This window comes from Loxodonta africana, chromosome 11 (genome assembly GCF_030014295.1).
Source record: "Loxodonta africana isolate mLoxAfr1 chromosome 11, mLoxAfr1.hap2, whole genome shotgun sequence".
Classification (NCBI taxonomy): domain Eukaryota; kingdom Metazoa; phylum Chordata; class Mammalia; order Proboscidea; family Elephantidae; genus Loxodonta; species Loxodonta africana.
The window spans coordinates 17,692,082-17,718,757 of record NC_087352.1 but is presented as its reverse complement, the minus strand read 5'-3'; the positions used below and the strand labels follow the sequence as shown (position 1 = coordinate 17,718,757).

Here is a 26,676-nt window from a genome sequence, read left to right as displayed (position 1 = left end):
CATTGATAAATATTCCTAAAAATTAAGTTTCAAATGTTATTTAATGGATAGTATGTCACAGGTTGGGTTCCCCAGTGTTACAGATTGAATCATGTCTCCTAAAGTTATATTGAAGTCCTAACCCCTAACCGTTGGCATCACCAGGGCTCAGTCCACAAGTGTAGGGGTTAGGATTCCAGCACATATTTGGGGCGGGGCGGGGGGCAGGGTACAATTCCATCCATAACAGATGCATCACGTTCATTACTTCCTGACTCCTCATGACAACCCTGTGACTTAGGTTTGTTAAGCCCATTTGACAGAGGAGGAAACTGAGCAGTGAGGTGACTTGCTCAAACTCCTGCTCTTAGTTGGTGATGGGACTGAAAGCTGAGCCCAGTTCTGTCTGTCCCCACACTGTGAAATTCACATGTTCTTGTCAGGTGCCGTCTAGTTGATTCTGAATCATGGAGACCCCATGTGACAGAGTAAAACTGCCCCATAGGGTTTCCAAGGCTGTAATCTTTACAGAACCAGACTGCACATCTTTCTTCCCTAGAGCAGCTCGTGGGTTTGAACCTCCGACCTTTCGGTTAGCAGTCTGGTGCTTAACCACTGCGCCACATCCATACGGTAGTTATATCTGTTCATGTGAAGAGTCGTTGACTCAGGAATCCCCCTCAAGTGTCCCTTCCCAGGGAAGCCCTGGGCCCTAAGCGAGTCCTCACTGATGGATCTTGATCTCCGAGTACTCCGTGGTGCTGGTAGCCTCCTGAGGCTCCCGGAGCCTCAGCCCATGGAAGACGAGGGAGGCGTAATGGAGTTCCTGCTGTTCTCCAGAGGTAGGGGTGGCCACATCCGGGGGTGGGCAATCTGGGGAGCCGCCTGGCCGGGACTCCTGCTGGTAACCCTGAGTGGAGGGGGGAGAAGGGGATTGAAGTAGGGTAATGGGGGCCAGGAGAAGGAAGCAGGTTCCACAAGCAAACCTGGAAACCAAGCATTTGGTTTTTGATTCATTCATTACACAAACATTTGCCAGACCCTCATTCATCTAACAAACATTTAAGAGTAATAGTGCCTGGCTAAGGAGCCCTGGTGGTGCAACAGTTAAGTGCTCGGCCGCTAACAAGAAGTCAGCAGTTTGAATCCACCAGCCGCTCCTTGGAAACCCTATGGGTCAGTTCTGCTCTGCCCTGTTGGGTCACTATGAGTCTGAATTGACTCAGTGGCAATGGGGTTGGAGTTTTTGTGGAAGGAACCTTGGTGGCACAACAGTTAAGTGCTCAACTGCTAATCCAAAGGTTGGTGGTTGGAACTCACCCAGTGCCTCCAAAGGAGAAAGATGTAGCAATCTGTTTCTGAAAAGATTACAGCCTAGGAAACCCTACTGTACCCGCATCGGTTGCTTTCAAGTTGATTGCAACTCATAGCGACCCTATAGAACAGAGAAGAGCTGCCCCATAGAGTTTCCAAGGAGCATCTGGTGGATTCAAACTGCTGACCCTTTGGTTAGCAGCTGTAGCTCTTAACCACTATGCCATCAGGGTTTCCAGGAAATCCTACTGGGCAGTTTTACTCTCACATGGGGTCACTGTGAGTCAGAATCGGCTCAACCACAGCCAACAACAACAACGCCTGGTCCTTGCTGATCAATTGCCAGTCTCATAAAATCCTCCCAAAAACCCACTGGGGAGGTACTGTTGTTGTTAGTTTCTGACTCATGGGGACCCCATGTGTTTTGGTTTTGTGGGACCTTACCTTCGGGGAGCTCTCAGTATTTCACAGGTTCAGGTATCTGGATGCAGTTGTGAAATTGTATTACAAAAAAAACCAAACCCGTTGTCAAGCATTTCCAACTCCTAGCGACCCCACATGATAGAACTGTCCCACAGCGTTCCCTAGGCTGTAATCTTTGCAGGAACAGATAGGCAAGTCTTTTCTCCTGCAGAGCTGCTGGGTGGGTTCAAACTGCCAACCTTTAGGTTAATAGCCGAGCACTTAACCATTGCACCACCAGGGCTCCTAGCACATGCAAAGTCACAAAAAGTCACTAGCTGCCTGGGAGCAGCAAGGCATGTCTGTAGTTGGGACACAGTGTGGGGGCATAGTGGGTGGGAGACAGGGAGAAGGGAAGGTGAGACACCTCTAAAGTCAGACCCCATCAGGCCTTGATGGGAATTAAGGAGTTTGCGCTTGATTCTCTAGGCAATACGGAGGAGCCTGAGGCATGTAAGCTCAGGGACAAGAGGGTGTGCAGTGAAGAACTGGTATCAGAAGTGACTGTGGTCTTGGGTCCCAAATTTGCAGTTAGTGTCAGAGCTGAGGGTGGCTTGGGCCCCCCAAATTTGCAGTTGGTGTCCGAAGAGAGGGTAGCAGTGTAGTTATCTCAAATTTGCAATTGGTATCAGAAGTGGGGTGGTCTACTGTTCTCCAAATTTATAGTTGGTGTCAGAAGTGATGGTGATCTTGGGGACTCTTGAACTTTATAGTTGACAGTAATTATTCTGGGGAGATCCCTCTGGCTTTTTGTCTTGGGGAAGCAGGGAGAAAGTGGGCCAGGGGTCCAGATAGAAGCGAGGAGGTGGGAACAGGAAGGGCCCAGTTGGAGCTCAGCAGGCCTTGGTGATCATCCAGCTCTGGGAGACAAGACAGAAGGCACAGGGAAGTGACTCCTGGGTTCCTGGACTGGGCAACTGGGTCGATGGGGACCCAGGAGAAAAAGCCTATTGGGGCAAGATGATAACCTAAGTCATCAGAGGAGCCTGGTGACGGTCATCCGGGAGAAGTAACCAGATGGGACCTCCATGGACAGAGGACTCGTCACTCACCCATGCAATGGTTCCCAAGACAGAGGGGGCATCCGATCCTCCAGCTGCTGTCTTGGTTGCCTTCTTCCTTCGGGTCTTCACCCTGAGGGAGGAGCCCAGGACCTTCAGGCGACTGGCTCAGGACTTGGGTTAAGACTACTGCTCCCTGCTTAAGAGGCTAGAAGGGCTGACCCAGGCTGGGAGTGGTGTGGGCACTATGTCTAGCCTGATGAATTTTATTAGGAGAACACACGCTCTCTCCTGGAAAGCTGGGCTCAGGAGTGGGAATTTACCCCTGCTCTGAATCTCTTCCCAGCTGCCATGGAGTCAGTTCTGACTCATGGCAACTCCATGTGTGTCAGAGTAGAGCTGTGCCCCACAGAGTTTTCAATGGCTGATTTTTTTTGAGAAGCAGATCACCAGGCCTTTCTTCCGAGGCACCTCTGGGTGGATTCGAATCATCAACCTTTCAGTAGCTGAGCATTTAACCGTTTGTACCACCCAGGGACTCTATGAATCTCTGCCAGCAGCTTAATGTTTTAGGAGTCCCTGGTAGTGCAGACAGTAAAAAGCTTGACTGCTAACCAAAAATTGGCTATTCAGACCCATCCAGAGGTGCCTTGAAAGAAAGGCCTGGCCACCTACTTCCAGAAAATCAATGATTGAAAACTGTGTGGAGCACGGTTCTACTCTGACACACATGGAGTCGCCATGAGTTAGAGTCAACTTGATGACAACTGTGAGTTGGAACGGACTCAACGGCAACTAGTTTGGTTTTTGGTTTCAAGTTCCTAGGTCCCTGGATGGCACAAATGGTTTGGCTCACATGGGGTCGACACCAGTTGGAATCGACTGCGGAAACTGGCTTTCTGAATCTCTGGCCCAAGACCCAATTCTCATAGCAGTCACTGGATCATTCAGATTCCTTCATCTAGGACTCTCAGGGACTCCAGGGCCTGAACCCCCTCCCACCCAAAGGGAGGACACTCACATGGGGAAGATGAGGCAGGAACAGAAAAAGAGCAAGGCGGCAAGACCAGCTCCCATGAAGGCTGCCTGAACAAATTCTCTTCCACGCTCCGGTTTCCTTGCTGACAAGCAGGATTTAGGACGACTTCCCTCTGAGCCCCAGGCCCCTGGAGTCCCCTCCTCCCACAGAATGTGAGCTCACCTTTTCATCAGCCCCCAGCCCTCAACCCCAAACGCACCCTTTCCCTTCAGCCCCAGGTCCTCTGCCCCAAGTTCTAGAATTGACACTCCTTCCCCCCCCCCCCAGCCCGAGCTGACCCCCCAACCTAGCAGAAGCAGCACAGTGACACTGTGGGCGCCATGGTCGTTCCGAGCCTCGCAGTGGAGCCTGAGACCAGGGCTGAGGCCCCCGCGGATGCTCAGGGAGCTGTTGGCCCAGGGCCCGGCGGAGCAGGAGGTGACCGTGACAGAGGCGTTGCTGCTGTTCCCCTCCACCAGCCAGTCCCCAACCCGCCAGCGCAGGGAGGGGGCCGGCCGGGCTCGGGCAGAGCAGCTGCAGTGCAGACCCTCGGCCTCCCAGGAGCAGGAAGGGCTGAGCAGCTGGGGGGCGTCTGTGCGGAGGGAGGGGAGGACTCAGCGGCGGCCACTCCCACCCAGGACCTGGGCTTCCTGCCCCCAGGGGCCCCGCACACTCACAGAGCACGGAGAGGCGCAGAGAGGTGTGCTGGGAGCCCAGCCGGTTCTGAGCTTGGCAGATGACCTCCCCTTCATCATCCTTCTGTACCCGAGGCAGTTCCAGGACCCTAGGGTCCGAGGGCTGTGAGGGGCTCAGACGCTGGCTCCTCCAAGCCCAGCTCAGCGTGGCTGGGGGGCTGCTGTCAGCGACACAGACAAGGCGCAGGGACTGACCCTCCAGGACTGGGAGGGATGTGCCATTCCTGAAGTTGTCTAGGACTGGGGGGCAGGGAAAGGCAGGATAGACATGGAACTGAGGGTACAGGGACCCTCTTTCACACCAGTGTTCCAGATACCCAGGCCCACAATGTGGTTCTCTGTCCCTTCTTCATACCTGTCCTGTTTGCTTGGGACACCATCACTCTCAGGTTCTCTGGAGGGTCTGAAAGGGAGGCGGGGGCCCAGCTCAAGGCGCGCAGAGGCTTTCCTGTGGGCAAAGGGAGGCTTCCCGAGCCTGGGGAGGGGGGGATTGCTGAGCCCCAGATAAAAACCATGCCAGACAGGTAGGAAGTCTGCTGCCATCACCTTGGGGACAGGATCCCTTCCAGCTCTGACACCCTGTCCTCAGAGCCCTGGCCCCCAAACCGTCCCCCCTTCTGGAAACCAACCCCGCTCACACTCACACTGCACAGAGAGGTCCAGGGAGAACTCCTGGGAGCCCAGCCTGTTCTCTGCATGACAGGTGTAGTGCCCTGTGTCCCCCGGCCCCACTGGAGGCAGCTCCAGCTCCAGGGTTCTGGGGCCCAAGAGGGGGGACCAGGAGAGCACCCTGTTGTCCAGGACCCAGCTCAGGATGGCTGGGGGCTGGCCGTCAGCAGCACAGAGCAGCCTCAGGAACTGGCCTTTCTGGACTTCGAGATGTGAGATGTTTCCCTGGGGCTCTGGGGCTGGAGAGAGAGGGGAGAGAGCTGCAGGAAGGGGCACCAGCTCACCTTTTTGTTCCCCAAAATGGACTGGCTCAGTGCCTGCTTAAATACTGTCCCACCCCCGCCCCTCCTCCGTCACACACACACACAGCGGGACCTGATGCTTTAGCCCTGGAAATGCTGATGACAATGTCTTTTGCGGCATCTGCAGCAAGATTGTGAGTAGGCTTTGGGAGGAACGTTTCCCCACAACCACAGAGAGCACCCCAGGAAAGACAGTGTGATGCCCCAGGGAGGACCAGGGACAGCCAGCACCACAGACACAGCTGTGATCAGAGGACTGGAGTTGTCCCAGTCACCTCCCAGGACGAAGGCAGCTTCCCAGGACCCGCTTTTCCTCCCATGGACCCTCTAGAGCTCCAGCCTACTGGCTCCCATGTCGATTTCTCACCTTCCTGTGCACCTGGCCTGTCCCTACCCCCAGAGTCCTGCCCCCAAACTCACAAGCTACACTGGGTCGGATTGTCCCCGCTGTGTTCACGCTATTCCTGGACAAGTCCACTTGACAGGTAAGCTTGGTGTTGTTGTCCTGGGATCTCAGTGCGAGGGTGAGCTCTGAGAAGAGGGAGCCTCATGGTCCAGCTCTTTGGGGAGAGACAGCCGCCCCTGACCAGGAAAACTTAGGGGCTGGATAGCCCTCAGAATTCCGAGGAAACACACAGAACAGTGTCGTCAGGCACCACATCTCCAGGGTGTCAGGGATGTAGACATCAGGCTTCTGTGTCAGGCCTGGGGCAGAGGGAGAGAGAGAGATCCTAGCCCCAGACCGTGGGGCTCCCAGCCGTGACTCCCCAGCCCATCCTGGCTCTAGCCAGGTCCGTACCTGTCACTTGCAGGGACAGCTTGTTCTTCAAGAAACTATATTTCAGACCATTTCCTCTCTCCACCTGGAAGAAATACGTGGCCGTATCCCTCTTCCGTGTGTTTCTGATCACCAGGGAGCAGCTGCCATTCTGGGGGTTCCCGACAAGCTGGAATCGGCCTGCAGTCTGAGGTTTTACTTGCCTTTTTGGGTTGTTTGTGGCCACTAAAGGATCCAACTTGGGATTGGCCTGTTCCTTGAACCAGAAGCCGAGAACTGGGTCAGAGTGGTCCCAGCCAGCTGGGGGGTAGGAGAAGGTACAAGGTATGAAGACACACAGGCCCTCCTGCACCGTCACAGACTTTTGCACCTGCAGCTGGTATTTGTCATCTAGATCCAGGGACCCTAGGGGAGACTGAGGATTAATGGGAGCCCCAGCCCCTGCCTGGGACCCCCAGCCCCCAACACACTTGATCCCCCACAACAGCAGCAGCAGTAGCAGCAGTCGTGGGCACATCTCTCTGCAGTCGGAGGAGCTGGACCTGGCAGCCTCTGGCTTCTGGGTCCATCTGTCGTTCTGGGAAGGGAGCTCCGACAGGAAGCCCCAGGCAGGGAGGGGAAGGACTGTCCACAGAAGAGGAACCTCAGCAGCCCAAGGTTCCTGGGGAATCGCCTGCCTCTTCTACTTCTCCTTCCATGGATGGCGCAGGACCAGCAGTGTTTCGTTCTGGTGTACTTAAGGTCGTGCACCGTCCTCGCAAACATCGCTATGTTTCAGCACATTGTTGCAGCCACTGTGTCAATTCATCTTGTTGAGGGCCTTCCTCTTTTTTCAGTGACCCTGTACTTTACCAAGCAGATGTCCTTCTCCAGGGACAGGTCCTTACCGTTAGAACATGTCAAAATCGTTGAATTGGCAAATCTTTTCTTATGCATATATTTACCACGGTTAAAAAAAAAATTGAAATGACAAATACTTTGTTATATATAATTTTATCACAATAGAAAGAAAAGAAAAAAGGGGGAAAAAACTGCAAGGACCATTTGAGAAATCATCACACTCACGAGGAGATTAAGGAGACATGTTGTTGGGTGCCTGGAGTCGATTCCGACTCATAGGGACTCTATAGGACAGAGTAGAACTGTCCCATAGGGTTTCCAAGGAGCGGCTGGTGGATTCGAACTGCCAACCTTCTGGTTAGCAGCCGATGCTTAACCACTGGGCCTCTAGGGCTCCATCCACAGTTATAAGGGTTAGGATTTACAACACATATTTTTGGGAGGCACAAAATTCAATCCAAAACAAGGCCTGATATGGAGGAGGAGCTTGATAAATACCAAATGAATGAATGAAAAAGAGACCAGGAACCTTCCCCATGAGGCCCACCCTGGGCACAGCTCTCTAGACAGCACTGAGGGGCCCTTGTGCCTGGCATTTCCCAGGAGCTCTGTACCCACGGCCCCATGGTCTCCCCAGCCTTCCTGGGGAGAGGCCCAGGAGCCTCAAACCCAGGTCCAGGTGACCCCAGGTTCTCGTTTCTCTGCCTCACTTTCTCCCACTCCCTCAGGCTGGCCCATGTGCAGTAAAAGGGTGAACCCAACAGACTTGGGTGTTCAAATCCTGCACGTTCCAAAGAAAGGACTAGCCCTTGTCCGGCTCCTGGGAGCTAACCTCTAAACCCCTGGGATATCCTGCCTAAGAAAACCAGTTGCTGTCAAGCCAACTTCAATTCTTGGTGACCTCGTGTGTCAGAGTAGAAATGTGATCCTTGTTTTTTTTCTTTTTTAATTTTGTTGTGGTAGTTGAGAATATACACAGCAAAACATACACCAATTCAGTTTTCACACGTGCAATTCAGTGACACTGATTACATTCTTCAAGTTGTGTAACCATTCTCACCCTCCTTTTCTGAGTTGTTCCTCCCCCATTAACGTAAACTCACTGCCCCCTGAGGTTCCTATCTATGGAGTTGCTGTTGTCACTTTGATTACATACAGACAGTTCTTTAAAGACCATAATGCTCAAGGCAGATATCTTTTACTAGTGAAGCTAAACTATTCTTTGATTTTTGAAGCCCTGGTGGTACAGTTGTTAAGAGCTAAAGGTCAGCAGTTTGAATCCATCGGCTATTCCTTGGAAACACTATGGGGCAGTTTTACTCTGTCCTATAGGGTTGCTCTGAGTTGGAATTGACTCGACAGCAACTAGTTTCGTTTGGGTTTTATTCTTTGATTTTAAGAAGACTTCGGGGGATATTTTTTGGTTTAAGGTTTAAAGATTATCTCAGGACCATGGTTTCAGAGGTTCATCTAGCCTCCGTGGCTTCAGAAAGTCTGGAGTCCATGAGAATTTGAAATTCTGTTCTGCTTTTCCCCCCTTTTGATGAGAATTCTTCTACATTCATGGAAGTTTCAATGGCTTTGATCTTTTGGAAGCAGATTGCCAGGCCTTTATTCCAAGGCATCTCTGGGTGGACATGAACCACCAACCTTTTGGTGAGGAGATTAGCACTCAACTGTTTGCGCCACCCAGAGACCCAGACACAGTCCATTTCCCTCCGCAGTCTGCAGTGCACAGAGTCACTCTCTCCCTAACTTAGAGGAAAACATTGCCTCCCTGCCTGGATCTGTTGACACCACAGACCAGTGCTCAGCATTCTCTGTGGGGCCCCTGCACTCAATGGACCCAGCTCTTGTCTGTGTCAGGGAGTTACTGAGGAGGAAGATTGCTGATTTTATCACAAAATCATGAAAGGAAATAGCATGAAAATAACTCAAAACTCACAAAGAAAGCATCAGTTCCTTCTCATTTTTAACCAAATAACCAAGTTTCCCTTCCCATGCACGTGTCCCCCAAAGATGAGGTGATTTTTGTTACTTAGAACTAAATGGTGCAGATTTTACCTCAGGACACCACACCACATGAGCAGAGCATGGCCCACCTGTGACCTGTCAGCCCAAGGTCCCTGCCTCCCTCAGCTGCTCTCCACCCCATAGCTGCCATGTCATCCACCTGTAGGCCTGTACTCCCAGGACAGCAGCCCAGGAAGTGGGTCAGGAGCTGCACTGTGAGTCCTCTCTCCCTAACTCGGTGGCTTTTTCTTGATTTGAGTAATCTTTTCAATTTCTGCTTAACTGAAAACAAGCCCATAAGAATATTGACTATACTATGGACTGCCCAAAGAACAAACAAATCAGTCTCAGAAGGGATACAACCAGAACCCTTAGAAGCAAGGATGGTGAGACTTAGACTTGCTTACTTTGGACATGTCATCAGGAAAGACCAATCGCTAGAAAAGGACCTCATGTTTGGTGAGTAGTTGTTAGGTGCTGTAGAGCCACCCTCTGACTCATGGTGAGCTTATGTGTGACAGAAGGAAACCTTGCCTTCTCCTGTGCCATTCTCACCATCTTCTCTGTGTTTGAGCCCATTGTTGCAGCCACTGTGTCTAATCATCTTGTTAGAGGTCTTCCTCTTTTCTGTTGACCTCCATTTCACCAAGCATGATGTCCTTCTCCAGGGATTGGTCCCTCCTGATAACAAGTCCAAAGTAAGCAACACAAAGTCTCACCATCCTCGCTTCTAAGAAGCATTCTGGCTTTACTTCTTCCAAGATTGCCTTGTTCGTTCTTCTGGAAGCCTGTAAAGTAGAAGATCAGTGAAAACAAGGGAAACCCTCAATGACATGGACTGACACAAGAGCGGCAACAATGGACTCAAACATACCAACCGTGAAGATGGCACAGGATGGGGCAACATTTCATTCTGTTATATATAAGGTTGCGATGAGTTGGAACCAACTTGACAGCAACTAACAACAACAAAAAATTGACCTTCTGTATTAGTCACAATTCTCCAGAGAAATAAAGCAAAAAGAAGATAAAAATGTAGAGATAGAGAGGGATTTATTTTAAGGAATTGGCTCACCCAGTTGTGGGGACTGGCAAATCCAAAACCCATAGGTCAGATGGCTAGCTGGAAACTCCAGCATACTTGAGGCAGAAATCCATAGGGAGGTGGTGGGCTAGAAGCTCTGGCAGGATTTCTATGTTACAATCTTGAGGCACAATTCTTTAGAAAACCTCAATTTTTGGCTTGTAGGCCTTGCACTGATTGGGTGAGGCCCACCAACATTATCAAGGGACATCTCCTTTACTCAAAGTCCATGGATTGCAAATGTTCCCATTGCCATTGACTTGATTCCTACTCATGGTGATCTCGCATGTATAGAGTAGACCTGTGCTCCGTAGGGCTTTGAATGGTTATAACCTTCCGGACACAGATTGCCAGGCCTTTCTTCCCAGGCACTTCTGGGTGTGTGTGAACCTGTACCCTTTCAGCTAGTAGCCCCATGCTTAACCACCTAGGGACTCCTGATGGGAAATGCTAATCACAAGTAAATACTTCTGTAGCAACATCTGACAGAGTTTAGAAGGAAATTGCCAGGTTTTCTTCCTAGTGCTTAACAAATCCTTTTGGGTATTTTAATATTTAACTTTGGCTTTGATTCTAATCTCCATGAGGAGGGAGAGCAGAGAATTACAGAAAACGGAAGGAGTCTTGTTGTCGTTTTCTGTCTAGTCAATTCTGCCTCATAGCGGCCTTATATGACAGAGTAGAACTGCCCCATAGGGTTTTCTAGGCTGTAATCTGTACGGGAGCAGATCGCCAGGTCTTTCTCCCATGAAACGGCTGGTAGGTTCAAACCACAGACCGTTCAGTTAGCAGCCAAGAGCTTAACCATTGCGCCATAGGCCCTCAATTTGTACTAGATCCTAGTTCAGTGCTTCTTCCTCCTGATGAACACACTGGAGTCCAGGGAGTTTAAATGCTGCCTGAGACCTCACACTGGTTAGAGAGTTTGCTTGTTTGTTTGTTTACCGAGTGCTTTTTATTTTTGTTCTATTCCTCATGTCATGATTCTTCACAATGCCGAACTGGGAGGGCAGTGGAGCTCCGTAAACACTATGGGCCAGCTCACTTTACTTCACCTCTAAGCTCTTATTGCAATCTACGTGAAGTCTGTTAGATTCAGCTGGTATACTTACTTGTCTGTCTATACCATGAGACAATGGTGGTTCATTGGTAGAATTCTCACCATCCATGCCAGAGACCTGGGTTCAATTCCCACCAATACATCTCACGTGCAACCACCACCTGTCACTCAGGTAGGCTTGCATGTTGCTGTGATGCTGAACAGGCTTCAGTGGAACTTCCAGACCAAGAGAGACTAGGAAGAAAGGCCTGGCAATCTACTTCCAAAAATCAGTCAATGAAAACTGTGATGGTTAAGGTTGTATGTCAACTTGGCTGATCATTTCCATGATGAGATTTGATATTATGTGATCACCTCCATGATGGGATCTGCTGTGAGTAGATAATCAGTTGAAAGGGAGTTTCCTTGGGTGTGTGGCCTGCATTGAGTATAAGTAGATATTCTGGCAAAGCTTGTGGGTTTTTGCTTGTTCTGGATCCTGCAGCTGGTTCCTGTTCATCTGACCTCTGGTTCTTGGGACTTGAGCTAGCAGCTTACCTGAGGTCTTGCCTGATGATCTTTGGAATTCATCAATCCTCAGATCTTCACAGTCTGTGAGGAAGAGTCCTGCTCTCTGACCTGCTGGTCTTGGGTTTGCCAACCCTGTGGCTATGTGCATCAAGAGAAGCCTCTATCCTGACCCATGGACTTGGGATGTTCCAGCCCCCACAACTACGTGAGCCATTTCATTAATATAAATCTCTCTCTCTATGTATATATTTATATGCTTTACTGGTTTTGCTTCTCTAGAGACCCTAGCCTAAGACAAAGCCCTGTGGATCACAACGGTCTGATCTGTAACCAATCATGGGGATGGTACAGGGCCAGGCAGCATTTCGTTCTGTTCTGCATGGGGTGGCCAGGAGTTGGGGAACGACTTCATGGGAGCAAACTACAATAACAACTGTCTATTCCACTAGCCCAGAGACAGGGTCCACTCTGGCCCTGGCCTGTGTCTGGTTGAGACCCCAGCTCTGATAGAGGACTTCGCCCTGGGGTCTGGCAGCCCCCAGTGGTATGAAGGAAGCTGGGTTCACTCCTACCTTGGGCAGTGTGGGGAGAAAAAGGGCCAGGACTGGGCATCAGAATCCCTGGACTCAGCTCCGAGTTCTCCTCCCAGGGAGTTAAAAAAAAAAAAAAAGTTGGTCTTGTGTATTCACTCCCCAGACTTTGGTCCTCAGCATTCTCTTCTGCAGAATGAGAATTTCTTTCTTTCTTTTTTTTGGTGAAAATATACACCCATTCAACATTTTCTACATGTACAGTTCAATTACATTGGTTACTGTTATGGATTGAACTGTGTCCCCTCAAAATATGTGTCAACTTCCCAGTATTGTGTGGTTGTTCACCGTTTTGTGATCTGATGTGATTTTCCTATGTATTGTAAGTCCTAATCTCTGCGTGTGGTTAATGAGGCAAGATTAGGTTATGTTAAAGAGGATTAGGGTGGAACGAAACACCCTTACTCAGGTCATGGCCCTGATCCAGTGTAAGGGGAGATTCCCTGGGGTGTAGCCTGTATCACCTTTTATCTTACAAGAGATTAAAGGAGAGAGAAGGGAGCAGAGAGGAAGGGGGATCTCGTGTCACTAAGAAAGAAGTGCCAGGAGCAGAGCATGTCCTTTGAACTCAGGGTCCCTGGGCTGAGAAGCTCCTAGACCAGGGGGAGATTGATGACAAAGACCTTCGCCCAGAACCGACAAAGAAAGCCTTCCCCAGGAGCTGACGCCCTGAATTCAGACTTCTAGCCTCTTACACTGTGAAGGAATAAATTTCTGTTTTTTAAAGCCATCCACTTGTGATATTTCTGTTACAGCAGCACTAGATAACTAAGACAGTTACATTCTTTGTAGTGTGTCACCAGTCTCACTACCTCTGCCCATGTTGTTTACCACCATTGAATCAGACTCTGTGTCCTCTAAACTTCTGCTCTGTGTTTCTGAGTTACTGTTGTCAGTTTGATCTCATATAGATAATTCTTTAAAAGAGTGCATTGCTCAGGGCAGACATTCTTTGCTAGTAGAGTTAAACTGTTGTTTGGTTCAAAGGTGACTTTATGGTATAGTTTCAGTTCAAGATTATCTCAGGGCAATAGACTTGGCAGTTCCCCTGTCACAACAGGGCCAGCAAGCCTGGTTTCCATAAGAATTTTAAATTCTGTTCCTCATTTTTCTTCCCTTTGATCAGGAGCCATCTATTGGGTTCAGAAATCATAGGATGGCACCATCCCATTTTTCTGGTCTCATGGCAAAGGCGGTATTAAGTAGTAGTTCGTGGAGGCAGTTAGACCTGCAGTCCACAAGTGGAAGGTTTTAACAATTGATTGAACAAACATATGCTAGGCCCCCTTTCTAAGTGCTTTAAATGTTAAGTCATTTAAGGCTCTGTCTTAGTCATCTAGTGCTGCTATAACAGAAATACCACAAGTGGATGGCTTTAACAAGGAGAAGCTTATTCTCTCACAGTTCAGTAGGCTAGAAGTCCAAATTCAGGGTACCAGCTCCAGGGGAAGGCTTTCTTTCTCTGTCTGCTCTGGAGGAAGGTCCTTGTCATCAGTCTTCTATTGGTCTGGGAGCATCTCAGTGCAGGAAACTTAGGTCCAAAGGATGCGCTCTGCTCCTGGCATTGCTTTCTTGGTGGTATGAGGTCCCCATGTCTCTCTTCTTGCATCTCTTTTTTATATCTCAAAAGAGATTGGCTTAAGACACCATCTAACCTGTAGATCTCATCAATACAACTGCCACTAATCCATCTTATTACATCATTGTGACAGGATTTACAACACATAGGGAAATCACATCAGATGACAAAATGGTAGACAGTCATACAATACTGGGAATCATGACCTAGCCAAGTTGAGAGTTATTTTTGGGGGACACAATTAAATCCTTGATAGGCTCATAAGAGCCCTATGAGGTAAGTGCTGATATTGTTCCCATTTTATAGCAGGGGAAACTGAGGCACTGAGAGGCTAAGCAAATGGCCCAGAATCACACAACTGGCAGGTGGTAGGGATTCAGACCCCTCCCACCCACCCCCAGGATGCCCACCCCAGAGCCATGGCCCTTCAGCAAAGGCAGGAGGCCTCCTTGTGAGGGGCTGGGAATCTGGTTTATGCTTCGTCCTCCCCAACTAGGAGGTGAGCTCTAGGAGGGGGAACCTGTCTGACCCGCAGCAGGCATTTACTGAACAATTCAAACCACTGACCTTTCAGTTAGCAGCCAAGCACTTAACCACTGTGCCACCAGGGCTCTTAGAGCTTCCTACTCTGCCATTTTGTGTGAAGTCATGCCCAGGGGCAAATTTTGGCATCATCTTTGTGCACTTATCTTTCCTTAATCTCCACATTCATTAGAAAATCCTGTTAGCTTGATCTTCAAATTATATCCAAATATATATCCTACCACCAACCTTGCCTCTTTGGTTTGAGCCGCCTCCATTTTGGGTCTATAGCCCCTTTCCAGTCTCTGTGACTGCCACTGTCCCACTCTGGCCTGTTCTTAGCAGAGCAGCCACGGGGATCCTGTTAAAATGAAAGTCCAATCACATTTCCTCAAAGGCTGCTGGATTGTTGCTTTGGCCATCAAGGCCTCTCACGGCCTGCACCATCCTCCCAGCCGCCCCACGACCCTCTGCCTCCCTGCTTCAAATGTTGCCCTGCTTATTTACACAGCAGGCCAGGAGCTTCTCCTCAGAGCGATTGTACCCACTGTTCCTCTTTGCTCTCTTCCTGTGACTCTTTGCTCTTAGGCACACAGAGCCATCTTCCTCTCCTCCCTCAGCCCTGTGCTATGGAACGTGGAACCCTCCTCCCCCCATATGCCTTCCACCCCTGTCCCTGCACTGTTATTCTCCAAACATGTCATTAACTACCGAGCTCTAGTTTTGTTTATTATTTATTGCTTTTTATCTCTGTCCCTGTCTCCAGAATGACAGCTACTAGATGACAGAGGTTTCTGAAGTTGTGTCCACAGTGCGATCCTGGCACCTAGGACAGTGTCCACACATAGTAGGTGTTCAATAATACTTGCTGAAGGTGTCTAAGAATAAATTACTTCACTCCTTTGATCAAAATCATACCTGGAATGTTACACACACATGCACACACATATAAACACACATAATACACATTTGTACATACATATTCATGCATGCACATACACTCACACAAATATACATGCATACATACACATATATAATGCATACCTACATATACACATACATGCATGCAAATAAACATGCGAAAATACAAGCATACATGCACACACGTATACATGCATACATATGCACAAGTATATGCATATACAAATACATACACATATGCATATATATATACATACATCCGTATACACTCATACATATACACACAGGCACACATACGTACCCACATACGTATACATATACATGCACGCATACATACATATGAATGTATACACACATACAAAAACACACACAAACAACTGGTTGACATTGAAGACTGAATCTGAAGGATAAACAAGACAAAGGCAGAAATGGGGAAGGAAGGGCATCTCAGGAGAAGGAACTGCCAGTGCAAAGTCGTAGAGACACAAGAGGGCTTGGCCGGGTTGGGTGTGGTGAGACACTGGTGATGCAGGGGGAGGTAAGGATCTGGCTGCGAGGTCCAGCAGGGGCAGGTCATGTGAGGCCTTGAAATCCAGGATGTGGCATTTGCTCCTCACTCTTCAGCCAAGGAGAGATAACGTCAGTGTTCACACTTTGCAGGAACTGAACGATAACTGCACCTGGAATCATAGTATGGAGGGAGACGGGATGTAGGGTTAGAGTTAGGAGCTGCAGGAATGACCAGAGTCAGGATGGACATGAGCTATGCTGAGGAGGAAGGACAGGCAATATGAGTGATTCACTGGGTCTGGGAGAGGGGAGGAAAGACAGAGTGGAGAATGACACCCTGGTTTGTATCTTGAGAGACTGGAGTCGAACGAGTCATTAGTGAGCTGGGACCCAGCAGGAGCAGTGGGTTGGGGAAGAAGATGAGCAGCTCAATGTTGACTATGCAATCATGGGGGCCTTCCTGGGGAAGGTGTCCAGGTGGGACAATGGGAGGTAAGGCGCTTGTGTCACTCACCTGAGAGACTAACCCGTGAATGTGTCTGCATCCTCGGTGCCTGGGTCCTCCACGCCCACTACTGGCTGTCTTCCTGTGGGATCTCACGCTGAGTGAAGAGAGCAGAGAGCCTCTCAGCTGGCCAGATCAGGGCAGTGGGTAGACGGACCTTCTGTTCCCTTTCAAGGGGCTAGAAGGTGGCTGAGGTGGGACAGGGCAAGACTCCCCCAGAGACATCCTGATGAGAGCTGGGACTTTCCATCCTGGACATTTGAGTCAGGTGGGTGACGTGGGAAATTCTCACCACCAATTCATCCTCCTACCAGGCCACAGGTACCTTTGACCCACTGGGGTCTCTCCAGAACTGAGGTTCTGGGGTTCAGCTACCTGGCCCCTTCCCTCTCCACATCTCCTTTCCTCCTGGGGTGGTGCTCACATGGAGAAGGTGAGGAAGAGGCAGAGGAGCAGGGACTTGAATGCAGCTGCCATGGGCCCTGGTGTCCCTGCGGGAGAGCGGGAGGAAGACTGAGTCACCTCCCACACCACATCCCTAGGTCCTTCCTGCTCGCAATAGGACAGGACATTTGTTCTCCAGATCCCTCCTGCATCACTGCATGGGGACCACACGCACCCAGGCCTCACCCCACCATGCCTTGATGTCCAGCAGGTGGACAGAGGTTTTGGATCCCACGGGCATCTAAGCCCAGAGGCAGGGTCTCCACTTAGCCACAGGGGACTGTTTGCTCAGCAGGTGAGCTGGAGGTCACTGGGGGAGGGGGATGACTGTGAAGTCCCTTGGTGCTCACTCTGCACAGAGAGACACAGAGTGGCATTCAGGGAGCCCAGCCTGTTCTCTGCTCAGCAGGTGTAATGCCCCGCATCCTTGGGCTCCAGTAGAGGCAGTTCCAGCTCCAGGGTTCTAGACCCTGAAGGAGGGGACCAGGAGAGCATGCTGTCATCCAGGATCCAGCTCAGCGTGGCCTGGGTCTGGCTGTCAGCTGCACAGAGCAGCCGCAGGAACTGGCCTTTCTGGACTTTCCAGATGTAAGACATTTCCCTGGAGTTCCAGAGCTAGAAAGAGAGGAGAGAGAGCTGCACGGAGGAGCGCCAGCTCCCTGTTGTTGTCATTAGGTGCCCTCGAGTTGGTTCCAACTCATAACGACCCTATGCACAACAGAATGAAACACTGCCGGGTCCTGAGCCATTCCCACAATCGTTGTTATGCTTGAGCTCATTGTTGCAGCCACTGTGTCAATCCACCTCATCCAGGGTCTTCCTCTTTTCCGCTGACCCTGTACTCTGCCGAGCATGATGTCCTTCTCCAGGGACTGATCCCGCCTGACAACATGTCCAAAGTATGTAAGACTCAGTCTCGCCATCCTTGCTTCTAAGGAGCATTCTGGTTGTACTTCTTCTAATACAGATTTGTTCGTTCTTTTGGCAGTCCGTGGTATATTCAATATTCCTAGCCAACACCACGATTCAAAGGCGTCAACTCTTCTTCGGTCTTCCTTATTCATTGTCCAGCTTTCACATGCATATGATGCGATTGAAAATACCATGGCTTGGGTCAGGCTCACCTTAGTCTTCAAGGTGACATCTTTGCTCTTCAACAGTTCAAAGAGGTCTTTGCAGCAGATTTACCCAATGCAATGTGTCTTTTGATTCCTTGACTGCTGCTTCCATGGCTGTTGATTGTGGATCCAAGTAAAATGAAGTCCTTCACAACTTCAATCTTTTCTCTGTTTATCACGATGTTGCTCATTTGTCCAGTTGTGAGGATTTTTGTTTTCTTTATGTTGAGGTGCAATCCATACTGAAGGCTGTGGTCTTTGATCTTCATTAGTAAGTGCTTCAAGTTCTCTTCACTTTCAGCAAGGAAGGTTGTGTAGTCTGCATAACGCAGGTTGTTAATGAGTCTTCCTCTAATCCTGACGCCCCGTTCTTCTTCATATAGTTCAGATTCTAGGATTATTTGCTCAGCATACAGATTAAATAGGTATGGTGAAAGAATACAACCCTGATGCACACCTTTCCTGACTTTAAACCAATCAGTATCCCCTTGTGTCCGAACAACTGCCTCTTGATCTATGTAAAGTTTTCTCATGAGCACAAGTAAGTGTTCTGGAATTCCCATTCTTCCCAATGTTACCCATAATTTGTTATGATCCACGCAGTCAAATGCCTTTGCAGCAGCTCCCTAGGCACCCCAAAACCTTTTGTTCCCCAAAATGGGCTGGTTCAGCTCCCACTCAAATCACCATTCCCCTTACCCCCCACCACCACACACACACTGGTACCTGACAATTTAGCCCAAGAAATGCTGATGACAAGGTCCTTCGGGGCGTCTGCAACAAGACTGTGAGCCAGCTTTGAGGGGAGCACTTCACCCACAATCAGAGAGAACACCTCAGGAAAGACACTGTGATGCCCCAGGGAGGACCAGGGACAGCCAGCCTGCAGACACAGCTGTGCCCAGAGGACCAGAGCCACCTCAGTCACTTCCAGGGCAAAGGCAGCCTCCCCCTGCTGGTTGCCGCAGTGATTTCTCACCTCCCTGTGCACCTAGCCTGTCCTGCCCCCCAGAGTTCTGCCCCTAAACTCACGGGCTACATTCAGTCGGACGGTCGTCCTGGTGCTCACGCCATTTCTGGAGAAGTCGACTTGACAGGTGAGCTCAATGTCGTGGCCCCGGGGACTTGGTGTGAGGGTGAGTGCTGATAAGAGGGAGGCTCGTGGTCCAGCTCCCTGGCAGGAAATGGCTGCCCCTGACCAGGAGAACGTGGGGGCTGGACAGCCCTGAAAATCCCTGGGGAACAGCAGTGTCGCCAGGTGTGCCTGCTCCAGGGTCTCAGGGACATAGACTTCTATGTCAGGCCTGGGGCAGGAGAGGGGGATCTTAGCCCCACACTGGGGCCCATCCACCACAGTGACTCCCCAGCCCATCCCTGCTCAAGCCAGCTTCGTACCTGTCACTCCCAGGGACATCGTGTATTTCATGAATCTAAATTTCACATGATTTCCTCTCTCCACCCAAAAGAAGTATGGGACCCTGTCCTCCCTCTGTGCATCTCTGATCACCAGTGAGCGGCTTCTGTTCCAGTGGTCCCCGAGGAGCTGGAATCGGTCTCTGGTCTGTTTCACTTCCCTACGTGGGTCGTTCGTGGCCACTGGAGTATCCTGTTCGTGATTGATGTTATAGGCCCCTTTCTGTAACCAGTAGCCAAGAACTGGGTCAGAGTGGTTCCAGCCATCTGGGGGGTAGGAGAAGGTGCAGGGTATGAAGACACAGGCCCTTCTGCACCATCACTGACTTTTGCATCTGCAGCTGATATCTGTCATCCATACTCTGGGCCCCTGGGAGAGACTGAGCTTTAGTGGAAGACCGAGACCCTGCCTGTGACCCCCAGCCCCCAGCACACTCAACCCGTCAGCACACTCAACCCCTCACGACAGCAGCAGCAGTGGCAGCAGCAGCGGGGGCACCTCTGCAGTTGGAGGAGCTGGACCTGGCACCCTCTGGCTTCTGGGTCCTTCTGTCTGTCTGGGAAGGAAGCTCTGACAGGAAGCCCCAGGCGGGGAGGGGAAGGGATTGGCCGCAGAAGAGAAAGCTCAGCAGCCCAAGGTTCCCCAGAGATCACCTGCCTCTTCCTATTTCTTCTTCTGCAGATGGAAACAATAGGTCAGAGAGGTGCGGAACTTGCCCAAGACCAGCAGGGGACCCCCTGGGCCAGGACCTCACGAGGGGAGCCCCAGGAGTAGGACGCTCATGGGAAATAGGTGAGGTCTTAGTTTCCTAAAGGTCCCTGGGTGGCACAAATGGTTTGCACTTGACTACTAACCTAAAGGTTGGTGGTTCAGTCTCACCCAGTGTTGCCAGAGAAGAAAGGCCTGGTGATCTGCTTCTCTCTAAGATTACAGCCAAGAAAACCTCACGGAGCACAGTTCTATTCTGACACACTTGGGGTTGTCATGATTTGGAGGCGACTTGATGGAAATGGGTTTGGGTTTTTGTTTTTATCAAAACAAAGTACCACAAAGTGTGTGGCTTTAAACAATAGAAATCTATCATTTCACAGGTCTGGAGGCTAGAAGTTTGAAATCAAGGGGTTGACAGGGCCATGCTCTCTCTGAAGGCTCTAGGGGAGGATCCTTCCCGGCCTCTCTCAGATTCTGGTGGTTCCCGGCAATCCTTGGTGTTTCGTGGCTTGTAGATGCCTCACCCCAGTCTCTCCCTCTGTCTTCACATGTCCGTCTTCCCTCTATGTCTGTCTCCTCTTCCAGTAATGACACCAGTCATATTGGATTAGGACCAACCCTACTCCAGTATGACCTATCCTAACTAATTATATCTGCAAAGACGCTGTTTTAAATAAGGTCACATTCACAGGTAGGACTATGAGCATATCTTTTGGGGGGACATAATTCAATGGATAACAGCACTTCACCTCTATGGTTTTCCTCACCCAAAACCAATAACCTCAGTATAATCATGATGAAAAACATCAGACAAATCCTAGTAGAGGAACATCCTACAGTATCCCTGACCGGTACTTCTCAACACTGTCAAGGCCATCAAAAACAAGAAACAAACATGGTGAACATCGTTAATGTCACTGAATTGTACTCGTAAAAAAATGTTGACCGAACAATGTAATCGGTGTCACTGAAGTTGTTGTTGTTGTTAGGTGCGAGCGTCAGACATGATGCTTGGTGACCCTATATACAAAAGAAGGAAACACTGCCCAGTCCTGTGCCATCCTCATAACCTTTGCTATCTTTGAGCCCATTTTTGCAGCCACTGTGTAAATCCATCTCATTGAGGGCCTTCCTCTTTTTCAGGGACCCTCTACTTTACCAACCAGGGACTGGTCCCTCCTGATAAAACATTTAAAAATTGTTGAGTTGGCAAATCTCTTCTTATGTTCATTTTTACCACAGGTAAAAAAAAAAGTCAAAATGACAAATGTTTTGTTATATATAATTTTATCATAATAAAAGGAATAAAAGTGGGGGGGGGGACCAAAAACTACAAGGAGCATTTGAGAAATTATCACAGTCAAGAGGACTTTAAGGAGATATGTTGCTGTTAGGTGCTGTCAAGTTGATTCTGACTCATAGCGACCCTATAGGGCAGAGTAGAACTGCCCCATAGAGGTTTCTAGGCTGTAATTTTTGCAGGAGCAGATCACCAGGTCTTTTCTCCCACAGGGCCACTGGATAGGTTCAAACCACCAACCTTTCAGTTAGCAGCTGAATGATTAACCATTGTGCCACCAGGGCTCTTTCTTAGTTAGTGTCTTAGTTATCTAGAGCTGCTATAGCAGAAATACCACAAGTGGTTGGCTTTAATAAAGAGAAATCCATTCTCTCAGAGTCCAGGGGCTAGAAGTCCAAACCAGGGCACCAGCTCCAGGGGAAAGCTCTATCAGCTCTGGGTGAAGGTCCCCATCGTCAGTCTTCCTTTGGTCTAGAAACTTGTCAGTGCAGGAACTTCAGGTCCAAAGGACATTATCCACCCCCATCATTGCTTTATTGGTGGTATGAGGCCTCCATGTGTCTCTGCTCGCTTTTCAATATCTCGAAAGAGATTGGCTTAAGAGTGACATCTGGGTTCTTAAAAGCTTTCCAGTAGCCATCTAAGATACATCTATTGATCCCATTCCACTTGGAGCAAAGGAGAATGAAGAAAAACCAAAGACACAGGAAAATACTAGCCCAAAGGACTAAAGGACCAAATGAACCAGAGACTCCACCAGCCTGAGAACAGAAAAACTAGATGGTGCCCAGGTACCAGCAATGACCACCCTGATGGGAAACACAACAGAGAGTCCCACACAGAGCAGGAGAAAAATGGAGAACAGAACTCAAATTCACATAAAAAGGCCAAACTTAATGGTCTAACAGAGACAGGAGGAACCCCTGAATGCACTGATAGCCCAGAAATGGAACGATTTTCGAAGCCCACTCTTCAGACAAAGATTAGGCAGGACTATTAAACAAAAAGTAATACATGCGAAGAATGTGCTCCTTAGTTCAATTAGATATACGAGACCAAATGGGCAGTTCCTGTCCAAAAGCAGGATGAGAAGGCAGGAAGGGACAGGAATTGGTTGAATGGACACAAGGAACTCAGGGTGGGAGTAAGGATGTGCTGTCACATTGTGGGGATTGCAACTAATGTCACAAAACAATATGTGTGTAAGTTATTGAATGAGAAATTACATTGAGCTATAAACTTTCACTAAAAAAAGTAAACATAACCCAAAAAAGACAAAAGAATAAAAAATAAAAAAAAGAGAGGTTGGTTTAAGACACAACCTAATATTATAGATTGAGCCCGGCCTCATTAACATAAAAAAACTGCTGCTAATTCCACCTCATCAAATCATGTTGTTGTTGTTGTTACATGCTGTTCTTTGTTCCAATTCACAGCAACCCCAAGTACAACAGAACAAAACACTCCCTGATTCTGCACCATCCTCACAATCGTCATGCTTAAGTTCATTATTGCAGCCACTGTGTCAATCCATCTTATTGAGGGTCTTCCTCTTTTTTGCTGACCCTCTACTTTACCAAGCATGATGTCCTTCTCCAGGGACTGATTCCTCCCGATAACATGTCTAAAGTATGTGAGAGGTACTCTTGCTGTCCTTGCTTCTAAGGAGCATTCTGGTTATACTTCTTCCAAGGCAGATTTGTTCATTCTTTTGGCAGTCCATGGTATATTCAATATTCTTTGCTGAGGCCACAATTCAATGGCATCAGCTCTTCTTCAGTCTTCCTTATTCATCATCCAGCTTTCACATGCACATGAGGCAATTGAAAACACCATGGCTTGGGCCAGGAGTGCCTTAGTCTTCAAAGTGACATCTTTTCTTTTCAACGTTTTAAAGAGATCTTTCGTAGCAGATTTGCCCAATGCAATGCGTCTTTTGATTTCTTCACTACTGCTTCCATGGGTGTTGACAGTGGATCCAAGTAAAATGAAATCCTTGACAATGGCAATCTTTTCTCCATTTATCATGATGTTGCTTATTGGTCCAGATGTGAGGATTTTTGTTTTCTTTAAGTTGAGGTGCAATCCATACTAAAGGCTGTGGTCTTTGATCTTCATCACTAAGTGCTTCAAGTCCTCTTGATTTTCAGCAAGCAAGGTTGTGTCATCTGCATAATGCAGGTTGTTAATGAGTCTTCCTCCAACCCTGGTGCCCTGTTTTCTTCATATAGTCCACTTCTGGGATTATTTACTCAGCATACAGATTGCATAGGTATGGTGAAAGGATATAACCCTGACTCACACCTTTAAACCATGCAGTATTCCCTTCTTTTGTTCGAACAACTGCCTCTTGATCTATGTACAGGTTCCTCATGAACACAATTAAGTGTTCTGGAATTCCCATTCTTCCTAATGTTATCCATAATTTGTTATGATCCACACAGCTGAATGCCTTAGCATAGTCAATAAAACACAGGTAAACATCCTTCTGGTATTCTCTGCTTTCAGCCAGGATCCATCTGGCATCATCAATGACAGCCCTGGATCCACATCCTCTTCTGAATCGGGCTGCAATTTCTGGCAGCTCCCTGTCAATATACTGCTGCAGCTGCTTTTCAATGATCTTCAGCAGTATTTTACTTGCGTGTGATATTAATGACATTGTTCAATAATTTCCTTATTCTATCGGACCACCTCTTCTGGGAGTAGGCATAAATATGGATCTCTTCCAATCAGTTGGCCAGGTAGCTGTCTTCCAAATTTCTTGGCATGGACAGTGAGCACTTTCGGAGCTACACTTGTTTGTTGAAACATCTCAACTGATATTCTGTCAATTCCTGGAGCCTTGTTTTTCACCAATGCCTTCAGTACAGCTTGGACTTCTTCCTTCAGTACCATTGGTTCCTGATCATATGCTATTTTAAAATGGTTGAACATTGACCAATTCTTTTTGGTATAGTGACTGTGTGTATTCCTTCCATCTTCTTTTGATGCTCCCTGCGTCGTTTAATATTTTCCCTGTGGAATCCTTCAGTATCGCAACTCAAGGCTTGAATTTTTTCTTCATTTTCCTTTCAGCTTGAGAAATGCCAAGCATGTTCTTCCCTTTTGGTTTTCCATCTCCGGCTCTTTACACATATCATAGTATTTTACTTTGGCTTCTTGAGCTGCCCTTTGAAATCTTCTGTTCAGCTCTTTTACTTCATCAATTCTTCCATTTGCTTGAGAACTACTTGATGTTCAAGAGCAAGTTTGATTCTCTTCTGATGTTCACTTTGGTCTTTTCTTTCTTTCCTGTCTTATTCATGGCCTCTTACTGTCTTCATGTATGATGTCCTTGTTGTCATTGCACAACTTGTCTGGTCTTTGGTCATTAGTGTTAAATGCATCAAATCTATTCTTGCAATGGTCTCTAAATTCAGGTGGTGTATACTCAAGGCTGTACTTTGGCTCTGGTGGACTTGTTCTAATTTCCTTCAGTTTCAATTTGAACTTGCCTATGAGTAATTGATGGTCTATTCTGAAGTTGTCTCCTGGCCTTGTTCTGACTGATGATATTGAGCTTTCCCATCTTCTCTTTCCAGAGATGTAGTGATTTGTTTCGTGTGTATTCCATCTGGTGAGGTCCACGTGTATAGTCGCTGTTTATGTTGGTTAAAAAAGGTATTTGCAATGAAGAAGTCGCTGGTCTTGCAAAATTCTTTCATGTGATCTCTGGCATCATTTCTATCACCAAGGCCACATTTTCCAACTACTGATCCTTCTTTGTTTTCAACTTTCACGTTCCAATCACCAGTAATTATCAATGTAAACTGACTGCATGTTTGATCAATTTCAGACTGCAGAAGTTGGTAAAAGTCTTCGATTTCATCTTTGGCCTAGTGGCTGGTGCATAAATTTGAATAATAGTCTTATTAACCAGTCTTCCTTGTAGGCTTATGGATATTATTCTATCACTGACAGCATTGTACTTTAGGACAAATTTTGAAATGTTCTTTTTGGGGATGAATGCAATGCCATTCCTCTTCAAGCTGTCATTTCCGGCATAGTAGACCATATGATTGTCAGATTCAAAGTGGCCAATACCAGTCCATTTCAGCTCACTAGTGCCTAGGATATCGATGTTTATGCATTTGTCTGAGTCATCTAGTGCTGCTGTAGCAAAGAGAAATTTATTCTCTCACCATCTAGTACTCTACAAGTCCAAATTCAGGGCATCAGCTCCAGGGGAAGGCTTTCTCTTCTCTGTCAGATCTAGAGGACAGTCCTTTTCATCAATCTTCACCAGTCAAGGAGCCTCTCAGTGCAGGAACCCCAGGTCCAAAGGAGGCGCTATGCTCCCAGTGCTTCTTTCTTGGTGGTATGAGGTCCTCCTGTCTCTCTGCTTGCTTCTCTCTTTTATATCCCAAAAGAAATCAGCTCAAGACACAATCCAATGTGGATTGAGCCCTGCCTCATCAACACAACTGCCACCCGTCCCCCCTCATTAACATCATAGAGGCAGGATTTACAACACATTAAAAAATCACATTAGACGACAAAATGGTGGGCAATCACACAGAGGAAATCATGGTCCAGCCAAATCGATACACACATTTTTGGGGAACAAAATTCAATCCACGACAGTGTTTCATTTCATTTTTGACAGTTTCCAATTTCCTGGATTCATACTTTGTACATTCTGTGTTTCGATTATTTATGGATGTTCACAGCTGTTTTTCCTCATTTCGAGCCATGCCACATTAGCAAATGAAGGTCCTGAAAGCTTGACTGCATCCACGCCATTAAGGTCGACTCTACTTTGAGGAGGCGACTCTTCCCTAGTCATATTTTGAATGCCTTCCAACCTGAGGGGCTCATCTTCCAGCACTATATCAGACAATGTTCTGCTGCTATTCATAAAGTTTTTCACTGGCTAATTCTTTTCAAAAGTAGACCTCTGGGTCCTTCCTCGTCTGTCTTAGTCTGGAAGCTTAACTGAAACCTGTCTGCCATGGGTGACCCTCCTGGTATTTGAATACGGGTGGCATTGTTTCCAGCATCACAGTAACATTAAAGCCCGCACAGTACCATGCCGGGGGCCAGCCTCAGCAATGAACAGGGTTACCAGAGGAGGGGTAGAGTTCGGCGAAAAAAGAATGAGCGGTAGAGTGTCTTATATTTTCATTCTGCAGAAGAAGAAGCCTCTCTTTATTTTTTACATGGTCTTTTATATCATAAGCTTACAAAAGCATAACATCGCATGATCAACAAAGGGGCAGTATAACATCATTTCCCAGAGACATAATTTTCCAAGTGACACATAGTACAGTTCCGCATACATACACAAGTACAACG

At 48.2% G+C, this 26,676-nt stretch overlaps 1 protein-coding gene across 1 annotated transcript in view; it reads right to left on the bottom strand.

Moving 5' to 3' along the window:
- Nucleotides 1–703: 703 nt before the first annotated feature.
- The window catches only part of LOC104845557 (sialic acid-binding Ig-like lectin 11), a 124,462-nt gene continuing 98,489 nt past the window's right edge, over nucleotides 704–26,676 (bottom strand). Inside the window, exons 3-10 of the mRNA XM_064293165.1 lie at nucleotides 18,947–19,149; nucleotides 18,641–18,688; nucleotides 5,114–5,377; nucleotides 4,825–4,872; nucleotides 4,452–4,709; nucleotides 3,958–4,366; nucleotides 2,808–2,889; nucleotides 704–889 (exon numbers count right to left, since the gene is read on the bottom strand). Of these exons, the coding sequence (XP_064149235.1) occupies nucleotides 704–889; nucleotides 2,808–2,889; nucleotides 3,958–4,366; nucleotides 4,452–4,709; nucleotides 4,825–4,872; nucleotides 5,114–5,377; nucleotides 18,641–18,688; nucleotides 18,947–19,149 (1,498 nt within the window). The remainder of the gene's footprint in view (nucleotides 890–2,807; nucleotides 2,890–3,957; nucleotides 4,367–4,451; nucleotides 4,710–4,824; nucleotides 4,873–5,113; nucleotides 5,378–18,640; nucleotides 18,689–18,946; nucleotides 19,150–26,676) is intronic.